Source organism: Balaenoptera acutorostrata, chromosome 19 (genome assembly GCF_949987535.1).
Source record: "Balaenoptera acutorostrata chromosome 19, mBalAcu1.1, whole genome shotgun sequence".
NCBI lineage: Eukaryota > Metazoa > Chordata > Mammalia > Artiodactyla > Balaenopteridae > Balaenoptera > Balaenoptera acutorostrata.
Genome location: NC_080082.1, coordinates 7521573 through 7533692, shown reverse-complemented (window position 1 = coordinate 7533692; position 12120 = coordinate 7521573). Strand labels below are relative to the sequence as shown.

Here is a 12120-nt window from a genome sequence, read left to right as displayed (position 1 = left end):
TGTGGTGGTTCACCCAGCCATGGGCTGATTGGTGCAGCACAGTCTTTTGGTTTCTGACTTAAATGAGAAGGGAAAATATGTAAGAAGCTGAATGCAAATGAAAAGGACTTTCTTGAGATAGTCCGAAAGCCATTGTGGTTCTGATTGGTACTGATTCATGATCATCCGAGGAAACTCAGGATGCAGCAGGCCCTTCTGGGCACAGAGGCAGGAGGTTGGGGGCAGGGGATACTGCTGGATGAAGTCCTTCCCTTCAGAAATCAGAAACTGATGGTGATCAGAACACACTGATTCACAAGGGACAAGATATTTGAAATCAAAGTCAGGACAGAAAATCTGGTCCATGTGGTAGCCAGACCCAACTCACCCCATAGCCCTAAGCTACCCGTCTGTCTGATGACAGCAAGGCTGCAACTGGCAGATCTCCAAGGGCACCCTTTGTCCAGGAGCAAAACCACCAAATGGAAAGAGCTGCCAAACCATGTGGCCTCTCTTCCCAGAAAATAGAACAAGACACCCTGCTCACTCTTATTCCACCCAAGTGTGTTCTGCAAACTAGTGCCACCCCCCCTTCCTGCACCCTCTCCTCCGTGCAGCCCTCCTCCTCCTGTCCCCAAGGACCCCGCTCTCCTGGATGGCCCCTGGGGACCCCAACCTTCCCTGACTCATCTTTCCCCTTCAGAGCTCCTTGAACCATTACTCACGGACTCGGTAGAGTTTGCCGTTCTGACCAATTAATTGGTTGGACAATGGCATAATGTGGTGTCCCAGCTTGAGGGGAAATTTGCACTCACACTGTTACAGGAATGAACTCGATACAGCCATCTTGGAGGGTAATGTGGCAATGTCTACTAACATTTAAAATGCACGTACTCTGTGACCCAGCATTTCTGCTACTAGGGATCTCTCCTCTAAAAATAATCCCAGGCGCATGTCAAGATATATGCACAAGAACGCACAAGAGAGCACTGCAGAGTGATCCATAACAACAAAAACTCAGAAGCAACCAAAATGTCCATCAAGAGGGGAACGGGTTAAATAAATTTTGACATAATCTTATGATGGGATACTATGCAGTCATTAAAAGAATAAGGTAGTGACTTGGAGAGATGTCCAGGTTATATTATTAAGTGAAAAAAATTGAGTTGTAGACATATACATCTATACATTCACACACAGCCATGTCTATGAAAACACTTTAAAAAGCAGGGAAGAATTTATTCTAAACAATTAAGAGTAGTTTCTTTATGAGGAATAGAATTGTAGAATTGAAGGGAGGGATTCTTCCTTCTTGATTTATAAAGCTTTTATAAATTCTGGTAATATGGGTTATTTTTATGGTTTTTTAGATTTGTAAAAGCCCCTGTGCATTCTAAAATGGCAGTCTACAGGGAGGGTGGTGGTTGAGTGGGTGTGGCATGTGGGAATCCTTCCAATCAAGTAATCTTGGTTTTGTCTGTTGTGTTTATTGGGTCACCCCATGAGATTTAATTTGAAGGGTCCTGGGGTTAAAACAGTTTTTTTTTTCAACTTCTGGCTTGATGGCTTGTTTTGCAACTGAACCTCCAATGCTTTACCCTGCGGCTAAGCCAGGTGGGGAGGGCAAGCCACAGGGCAGCAGTTTTGGGAGAGGAGCTCTCTTAGTGCTGAGCAGATCCACCCCCATGGATAGCTGCTCCCTCGGCTCCAAGGAGGGCTAGAGACAAGCAGGGAATTCCTACACCCAGGCGAGTTGGGGACTCACCTTCCCGGCACTGGTACTGCACCCACAGGTAACTGCCCCGGCTGGGGCACAGGTCTCCAAAGTAGGTTCCATCTGCTGCCACCTGGCAGGCCTGCAGCCCCTGGCACTGGCCTGGGAGGCACCCACATCCCAGTGGAAGCAGAAACCGTGTGAAGGACATTAAGGGATAGGGTCAGACAGATATGAGTGACCTCGCATTCGTTCATTCACCCACCATCCCCCCAACAGGTACCTGCTGGTATCTACCGAAGACGGGGCACTGAGCCTGGTGCTGAGGGAGAAACAAGTAGGATATCTCAGGGTCCAGCACAATGGTTCCCAAACTTCGGAATACCAGAATCCCCTGGAGGGCTTGTGAAGACACAAATTTCCAGACCCTGATTCTGATTCAGTAGATTTGGAGGGCAGCTTGAGAATTTGCTTTTCTAACAAGCTTCCAGGCGATGTCGATGCTGCTGGCCCAGGGACCCCAGTTTGAGAACCACTGGTCCAGTGGCATCTACTCAGATGGTCTAAGGTAGAAACCTACACCCTGAGAACTGGCAAAGAGGGCACAAGATTAGGAACCCTGTGTCTGCCAGGGGCACCAGGTGCCCACAGGAGGGAGGAGTGTGGAGACCCCAGGCCAGAAGCTTCAGGGTCATCCCAACACCCGTTCCCTCTGCCCATGTAGACGTAATAGATGCCTACAGAGAGGCCTGGAGAAGGGACAGGCAGATGCTGTGGCCCTGGTTCCCTCCTTGGCTTGAGAGCATCCTATGGCTCTGCCCTGCACTGCATCGCTTTCCTTGTTCTCTTTCGCATCTTAGAGACCCATGCTTGCTCCAGGCTTTGGCATACTTAAATGCTCTTTTCCTGTCCGGTTGCTTAGTCAGGCAAGCCCCACCCCCTCCTCAGATGCTCTCCTGGCCCTGGTTCCTCCCCAGCTGTTACGGTTTTGTGCCCCCCTCACCCGGTTTTTAGCCATGGGCCGATGACTCCTTGATCTATGTCTCTTGTTTAGCTCTCTCTTGAGTTCCTATCCTGTATGTCCAATTGTCTACACAGCATCTCCACTTGGACGTCACAGGGCACCCCAGGCTTCTCATATCCTGAAATGAGGTCTTGATCTCTGATTTGGGTTGAAGTGTGTCCCCTCTAAAAGGTGTCTTGAAGTCCTAACCTTTGGTACCTGTGAATGTGAGCTTATTTGGAAACAGGGTCTTTGCAAACATAATCAAGTTAAGATGAGGTCATTAGGGTGAGCCCTTAATCCAGTATGACTGCTGTCCTTTGGACACAGAGACAGGGCATGTGAAGTTGGAAGCAGAGACTAGAGAGACGCACCTACAAGGGTTTGTGGCCAAGCATTGCCGACATATACCGGATGCTAGAAGAGGAAAGGAAGGGCTCTCCCCTGCAGGTTTCGGAGGTAGAGAAGTCCAGCTGACACCTTGATTTTGGACTCAGCCTCCAGACTGCAAGAGAATGTGTTTCTGTTGTTTTAAGACACCCAGTTTGTGGTACTTGGTAAGGCAGCCCTAGGACATGAATACAATCTGCCTCCTCCACCTTTGCCACCAGCTGCTCCTCCCCCAGCCTCTCCTCTCAATGCCAGGGTCATCCTGGACTCCCATCATTGACAAGTCTTGTCAGTACTTACTTCTGTTTCTGGAATCTGTCCATTTCTCTCCATCTGCATTGCCCTCCAGCCTCCAGCCTCTCTCACCTGGGTTTCTGGCATCAGCCTCCCTTGTTTGGACTCACAGCAGCCTGTGGGCAGCTTTAAAATACACCTGGCCGTGATCTTCCCCTGCTCAAAGCCCTCCAGTGCCTCCCCAACATCCTGGGGCTAGGGTCTGGGTTCCTCAGGCACTAGTGCCCCACCTCCCCCCGTGCTGAGTGCTTTGCAGTTCTCTGCACCTACCGTGCTCTTCCTTGGACTTGCATGGGTTCTTCCCTCTCCCCAGAACACTCGTCCCCATTCACCCAGCTGTCCTTTTCCTGCGTGACTCCTATCATATCTTCAGGTCTCACCTCCTCTGGGAAGGTGGCCAGCCCCTTGACCGTTGGCCCACAGATCCACCCTCACCCCACTTGGTTCCACATTGCAGGGAACTACATTTCCCAAACTGCCCTGTACACTGGCAGGAACTGATGGAAGACTGAAGATGACGTATTAACTTCCAATGGCTGCTGTAACAAACTACAAAAACGTAGTGGCATAAAAGCACATTTATTACCTCACCTTTCTGGAGGTCAGAGGTCTGGGTGGGCTCAGCTGGGCTCTGCTCAGGGTATCACAGGGCTGAAATCAAGGTGTCACAGAGGCTCTGGGGAGGAATCTACTCCCAGTCTCATTCTTCTTGTTGGCTGAATTCAGTTTCTTGGGACTGTAGGACTGAGGTCCCATTTCCTTGCTGGCTATCAGCTGGGACCATCCTAAGCTCTTAGAGGCCTCTCTCCAGTCCTCCCATGTGACCCCCTGTCTCTCAGAGCTGGCAGTGAGGCATCAGATCTGTCTCATACTTGAATCTCACTGACTTCTCCAACTGCCACACCTCTCGTATGCTTCTAGCCAGAGAGAATTCTCTGCTTTGAGGGGCTCAGGTGATTAGATTGTACCCACTTGGATAATCCAGGATAATCTCCCTATTTTAAGATTATCAACCATAATTACATGTACAAAGACCCTTTTGCCACGTACGTTAACATATTCATGGGCATGGCATCTCATCATACCCGCAGTTCCAGGGATTAGGGTGGGAATTTGGGGGTTCAAAGTCTGCCTGCGCCAGATGGGAAGAGGTACAGGGCAGGGTGCTTTTTGCCCTCTCTCTCACCACATCTCCTCCACAGCTCCAGCTCCCTCTGGCCAGTCCCTCCCTCCGTGGTCCTTGCTCCCACAGGGCAGATCATGGTTCTAGCACCTGCCGGGTGGCCCTGACTTCTGGTTTTGGTGTGACATTCCCCCGTGGTTGTCCCTCCAGCCCTTTGGGGTGGTAGCGGCTTTCTGCTCCTCTAATCTCAGGGTTGGATCATCATCCCCTATTTGGCTTCTCAGCACTTCCATGACTTGGGTAACCAATTCCCTGCATTAAATTCCCTCTGTTGGAAGACCTAGCATGATTTCTGTTTTCCTGCTGGGACCCAGTTTGCTATACCCCTCAGTGTGAGATCTGTACCCTACTAGGTGCATCCACAGCACTAGACTACAATCTCCAAGAGAGAGGGAATGTTTTGTTTTGCTTTGTTTTTGTTCACTGCTCTATCTCCAGCACACAGAACAGTACCTGATACATAGCAGGTACAAAATGAGTCTTGCATGAGTAACTAAACAGCACCTTTTCTCCCTTCTGTGTGACATTGAGCACAGTGCTAGGTAATTGCCTGTATTTGTATCTGTCTCCCCATTAGACTGTGACCTCTTCGAAGAACAGATTGTGTTTGATTCATCCCTGCATCCAAAGAGCCCAAGATAGTGCATGGCACAATTTTGGTGCTCAGTAAACGTCTATCAGCAAACTGACTGAATGAATGAGTGATGGTGACGCTTAGGTACAAACAGACCCCCTGGGGCTCTGCCCAGATCTCCTCCAACCCTCCCCAAGAGGATGCAGGGCTCCCATCCAATGTGCCTTCTGGGTGTGGCTACAAGGTTTGGAAGCTTGCATCTGGGCCTTTGAGGAAATAGCCCACTGAGCTCCATCTGTGAGGGAGGCACACCCATCGGCCCGTCCAGCCCAGGCCTTTCCTCCTTGGGGGGCCACAGCCTCAGGAATGCTGGGGCAACAAGGCGAGCCGAAGAGAACCAACTGGCTGATTTCGGCATTTCTTTCCCCCATGCCTGCTCTGAGGGGAGCAGGGGTGATGTGGGTCAGACGTGGCGGGGAGAGGTGCAAGTTTCTTTCCAAGGGAGAATCCTTGTCACCAGACAAACGTGGCTCAGAGGCAGATTTAATCTGATTTAGAAAACTAAGACCCTAGAGAAACTCTCCCACGTGAAGGAGAGATACCATCCAGAACAGGAGAGATACCACCTGGAACGTTTGTTTGTTTCAGGACTATTCATAATAGCAAGGATTAAGCAACAATCCGCACATCTCTCAATAGAGGAAAAGACAAACTATGATATAGTTACATCATAAATGAAACAAACTAGTACAACATGTATCAAGACAGATGATACGAATCTAATGTTTTATTCATTTCTGTAATGAGGAATCTTAAGCAAATATGGCATAATGCTAAGATTTGACAAAGTTGGGTAGTGGGTCCAGGGGACTTCATTGAAATTTTTTTCATTCTTGTCTGTGCGTTTGAAGTATTTCGAAATTTTAAAAATTTAAATTAAAAAAAAAGAAAGCAACATTTTTGCACCCAGTTGGGGTGGGGAGCAAAATGTCCACCTGACCCGTCGGGTGGGTTTGATGTCAGGTGAAGGGTGAGCCACGGCCCCCTTACTCCCCTGCTTGGTGCTGTGGGCAGACTGGCCAGTTTTGCTATATGATGGAGGCCCAAGGTCAGATATGAAGATTGTTCAATCCTTCCAGACCCCTTTGCTGGGCACAGGACACCAGGAAGTGCCCTGCACTTGCAGCCAGAGCTACAGAGCCCTTGGGCCCTACCTGCCACTTCATCCTTGACACTGACCCAGCTGCATTCCTCCTCCAGGTCTGAGGGGTCCCCGGCGTCCTGGATGCAATAATGAGGAGTCTGGCGCCCATAGAAAGCATCCTGGATCTGGATCACCTCCCCTGAGCCACGGTGCATGGTGGCATTGAGGCTCTCGCAGGCCAGACTCTGGCCGACACCTGTGGCAAAGGTAAGGTGACACCTTAGGAGGGCTCGTGGTCACAGATGGGCAAGTGGCCAGGTGATGGGAAGCAGAGGGGTCTCAGGGGTCAGGACTGTGAGATGCAAGGACACAGTGGGAGCTGACTCAGCAGGGGTGAGAAACAATGTGATGGGCAAGAGCATGGCTCTGGGCCCAGACTGCCCAGGGTCAGGGCCAGCCCAGCCACACTCGGACTGTGTGGTCTTCTGCAAGTTATTCAGCTTCTCCGTGCCTCCTCTTTATTGGGGGGGAGCCAATATCACACCCCATAGAGTCGTTAGGAGGATCAAATGAGTCTGTACGTGTAGGGTCAGGGCTGTAAAGGTGGCAACTATCATTCCACCTGTTTCGAGTGCCTTCCCTGAGACTTAACTGAAAACAATGCCCGGTACATCATAGATGCTAAACAAGCAATTGTTGAATGCATGAGTGATTTCATTGAGTCTTCATACCAGTCCTGTGAGCTGCACTATTATCCTCCCCTGTGGTAACATCGGGCTCTGTGGGGTCACTGTGCTGAGACCCCACTCCAGCCCAGCTCCTGGCATGTGGTCTATGCTCAGTAAACATTTGTTGATAAAGAATGGCCTGGCTCAGATGTGCACAGCAGAAAGTGGGAAACACTGGCTTCAGACTCAGGCCCGTCTGCCTGGTGGGACCGCCACAGGGCAGGGGTTGAGATCAGAATCTGTGTTCATTTCCTAATGGCTGCTGTAACAAACGACCACAAACTTAGTGGCTTAAACAGCACAAATTTATCTTCTTACAGTTATGGTCAGAAGTTCAAAATGGGCTTTACTGGGCTAATATCAAGGTGTGGGCAGGGCTGGTTCCTTCTGGAGCCTCTAGGGGAGAAGCTATTCCCTTGCCTTTTCCAGCTTCTAGAGGCTGCCCCTTCCTTCACCTTCAAAGCCAGCAGCACAGTGTCTCCCAGTCTCTCTCTCTGATCTTCACGTCTCATCCCTGTAACCTCCCAGCTGTGTGGCCTTGGGCAAGGAACTTACCCTTTCTGAGCATCACTTTTCTTAGCTTTACCATGGGCCTGCGACAGAATGATAGAGGTATTTCTACTGTGTGATGAATAAGTGCACAGAGGCATGTACAGCTCAGTGCCTGGAACTCCTGCTGGATGTATGTTAGCACTTCCTAGTGTGACCTCGTGCCAGGGGCTGCAAGACCCTGGGGGCTGACGGTGCTGAGACAGGCTTGCAGTGGGGGTGGGGAAGGGGATGGGGCTTGAGTGGGAGCTTTGGTAAGAAGTGAGGAAGTTGCATAACCCACAGGTCCACAAAGCTTTTGAGTTTTCAGAATTGGCCAGGCAGGAAAGTTAAGCTTGCATGGCATCTATAAAGCTGAGCATGGGGGAAATAGAGCAGGGGTCCCAGTAAGTGTCTGAACCCAGACTGGGGCCTGGACGCCAGAGTCTCCAATGAGGGGCTTAGAACCAGGGAAGGGCCTGGGCCCGGAAGCCCAGAACCTTCTGTCAAGGCTGGCTTGAGGGTCAGGGGACCACGAGGTAGCTCAGCTCCAAGACCAGGCCCCCCATGTCAGGCAGGACCCAGTGTGGGTCTCGGGCCACTCCTGCGGGGACTCGCACACACGGTCCCCAGGAAGGGGTTCCCAGGGCCCACAAAAGGGGCCTACCACAGGCAGCAGCTGGAAAGGGCACAAGAGCAGAGCGTGGGGGGATTTGGGAGTTGGGAGTGGGGTGCGGGGGTGAGGGGCTCAAAGCCAGGCTGACCAGGGAGCAGGAGTCAAGGGTGAGTGAGAACAGCCTCCTGGGACCACATCTCTCTTCATGGGAAGACTGGAAAAGGAGAGGAAATAGGGCTGAGCATTTCCCTCTAATGTGGGTTATGAGGGAGAAGACAGACAAGTGAGACTAGAGGGCATGTAGGCAGGTGAGTGGACAGGGAGAGAGCGGGACATGAGCTGGAGAGATGAAGTGAGACACGGAGCATCACACAGCCGGAGGTTGTGGGCATTTAGAGAGATAGAGACAGAGAGACAGAGACAGAGAGAGACAGAAAAAGAGAGACAGAGCAAGACAGAAAGAGATGCAGAGAGATAGAGACAAAGAGAGAGAGACAGAAAAAGAAAGAAGGAGGGAGACCCCACAGCACAGGCCAGCTCAGCAAACTCGCAGATGAAGGCGAACTCCTGCGTGCAGTTTTCCGAGGACGACCACCCAAAGGAAGGGTCTCTCCCAATGTAGCCGCAGGGGTTGGTTACAGAAGCATCCTACCCTCGGCGCCAGTGGCTGTAGCTCACATTTGAGGTGTCCAGCCAGGTCCTGGGCCCTGGGATGGGAATATGACCACCAGGACTTGGAAGGGTCCTCCTGATCCTGGTGTGTACAGAGCTTGCCCCAGCTCCACTCCTTGTGTGCAGTGGGTGCTCAGGCAGTGCTGACAGGCTGCAGGCCTCTCTGTCCCATGCCAGTGAAGGGGCATCACCTAGCCACTCTCTTCCAAGATAAGGTCTCAGCCTACAAACCGGCGTGCCGAGCCCAAGAGCCCATACAAAGAGGTTTGATTAAATAGATGATGCTTCCAATAATGTCTAACCACAATTTAAAATAGAGCACAGGACTTCCTTGGTGGCACAGTGGTTAAGAATCTGCCTACCAATGCAGGGGACACAGGTTCGATCCCTGGTCTGGGAAGATCCCACATGCTGCGGAGCAACTAAGCCCGTGCACCACAACTACTGAGCCTGTGCTCTAGAGCCCGCAAGCCTCTACTACTGAAGCCCGTGAGCCACAACTGCTGAAGCCCACGAGCTCTAGGGCCCAGGTGCCTCAGCTACTGAGCCCGCATGCTGCAACTACTGAAGCCCACACGCCTAGAGACCGTGCTCCATAACAAGAGAAGCCACTGCAACGAGAAGCCCGCCCACCGCAACAAAGAGTAGCCCCCGCTCACCGCAACTAGAGAAAGCCCATGCGCAGCAACAAAGACCCAATGCAGCCAAAAAAATAATAATAAATTTAAAATAATTTTTTTAAGGTTTAAAAAAATTTTTTTTAATTTAAAAAATAAAATAAAAAAGAGCACAGAAGTGTGCCTCGGGATGGCAAGAGATATTCCAGAGAGAAGCAGGGGCCCTTGTCAAATATACCTGGGCAGCACTGAGTTAAAGTGGAAGCAATTTTCATGATTTTGGTACTCTTCAGAGCCTTGAATACACCAACATGATTGCTGAATAAGTGTGTGTGTGTGTGTGTGTGTGTGTGTGTGTGTATGTGTAATACAGAGGTGCACCAGAGATCTAGAAAACACTGGATATAAACTATTTACTGTGAAGACTCAGAAATACATTTATCATTTTTTTAAGGAAAAGAAATTCATACATATGGTTAAAAAAATTCAAAGAACACAAAAGGGTATAAAGTGAAAACATCTTCCCTCTTTCAACCTATGGCTACTCCCATTATTGTTATGTTTCTTGAAAATTGTTCCAGGATGAATTGTATCCATACATCAACATTTATGAATGCCTGAAATCTAGTTACACAAATGCCATCATATCGCACACAGCCAGGACAGTTCCTTGCTTCTTAAATAACACTGAGCGATGGAGGTTAGGACGTATCAGCCTACTCAGATCTACCCCATTTTCTGTACCAGCCATGCAGTATCCCTTGGAGATTTTAAATAGACACGCTCCTTTAACTGAATGTGAATGCGCCTGTCCGATATACAGAAATCCACAATTTCTGCATCTACAAAGCAAGAAACCATTCAACAGATGTTGCCTGAAGATGCATTTTAGAATTCAAATCCCTTGGCTGTGAGTTTCCTAAAATGAGCTTCCCCGGCTCCTCCTTTATTAAAGTATTTCCATCCACGCTGGTACATTTCTACAGGTGTTCACCCCAGACCAAGCTACTCATTTCTAAAACCCAGCAGCTTCTACTGGGCAATGGGAGGTAGCAGGACGCTGTCATCTTGAACAAGTCATTTCATCCCTCTGGACTTACTTTCCTCATTCATAAAATAAGAGTAGCAGTGCTTGCCTCATGGGGCAGGGGTAAGGCTTAAATACGGACATCCATTTTTTGTTGTGTACGGGCACTGGGAAAACAAAAACGGCCAGAAGAATGGTTCCGTCCCTTGAAGAGCTCATAGTCTGGGGGGGGGAGACACCTAAAAACTGAAGTCATGCCAAAAGTGCTCTCCTAAATGTGTGGACAAGATCCTACAGGTGCAAAGAGGAGGACTCACCTGAACGTGCGGGGGGTGGAGGAAGGGGTCCTCACCGAGAGAAGGATAAGGTAGCGTTTCCAGGACGACTGTTACCATGAGACTGTCTAATGTGAATTGAGCTGTGCTAAGCACTTAACCCACTTCAGCCTCATAACAAGTCGGGGAAGGACATGTGGAAGTGCTTTGAAAATAGCTTAGTCATTATTTCCTGAGACTCTGTTTTCCCATCTGTAAAATAGGGACAACAATCGTAACTGTCTCATCGGTTATGATAAGGATTCACTGTGAAAATGGACGTGAAGCACTCAGGACAGTGCCAGGCACTATTCTAGCAAGAACTGAAGAAGCCATAGCTAGTCTTAGACACAAGCAAAGAAAGGGACATTTCTAGCATGTCAGCTACAAGCTGGATTCTGTGCTAGGTACTGCACAAGAATTATTTTATTTGATCCACAAAACAACCAAAAAGGAGGGTCTCCTTACCATGAGAATTGGGACATACTAATTTGTTCCATGGAGTTCTGGGTAAGAAGCTATGGTGAGAATCACAGCCACAAGCTCCCCATAAAACATAATTATCACGGCACCTACCTTCTGTAGTTCCATTCCAAGCCAAGTTCCCTGTGAGTCCAATCCACCATTCCCTGTCCTGGATGAGGTGCTTCTGCAGAAATAGCTGGGTGCCTTCTCCATGAATAAAAACCAAATGGCCTCCTTGCTCCTCGCACCAGCTCTGGGCACCATAGAAGGTGCGGCCGAGAGGCACAAATTCATAACAAGCATCTCTGAAAGCCACTTGGGTCTTAGGGCAAAAGCTACCATCCTCTGGCTTAGCCGTAATGGCCCTAAACCCCAGAGCAAGCCCCAAGAGTACCAAGGCCAAGGTGTTCATCCTTGAACCACAGCTGGAGCATCTGGATGGGCCTGGCTCTCAGGTCCTTCATATGCTCGTGCCTTCACAACTGACTGCCATCCATCTTTCCTTCTCTTGTTGTATCACATAATCGTGACTAACTTCTTGTTTAAGAGACAAAAGACTCAGAATGAATGTGTCTGCATTTTTGCTTCCCCCAGCTCTTTGTTCCATGCAGTTCCAAATCCAATTAATTTGCAAAAAGGTCTTGTAGAGAAAGATAAAGTTGCTTTATCACTTGTCTGCTTGTCATTGGGTCAACCATTAGCTTCCGATAAAAATTCCTTGTTATTGGTTTTTATGTCATTACCCTTCAGGGCTAAATGTTTCACGAGGAGCCATCAGCTTGTGGAAAGTATGCGATAAAAGAAAACTGGCAGGAAAGCTATAGTTATGGATGGTAAAGAAACCAAGTTGTGCTCATATCCAACCCCATTGT

General features: G+C 49.4%; 1 protein-coding gene across 1 annotated transcript in view; it reads right to left on the bottom strand.

Moving 5' to 3' along the window:
• Positions 1–11660, bottom strand: part of LOC103011454 (polycystic kidney disease protein 1-like 2) — an 83315-nt gene extending 71655 nt beyond the window's left edge. The window contains 4 exon segments of the mRNA XM_007198604.2: positions 1745–1855; positions 6352–6537; positions 8684–8860; positions 11360–11660. Coding sequence (XP_007198666.2) covers positions 1745–1855; positions 6352–6537; positions 8684–8860; positions 11360–11660 — 775 coding nt within the window.
• Positions 11661–12120: the final 460 nt, after the last annotated feature.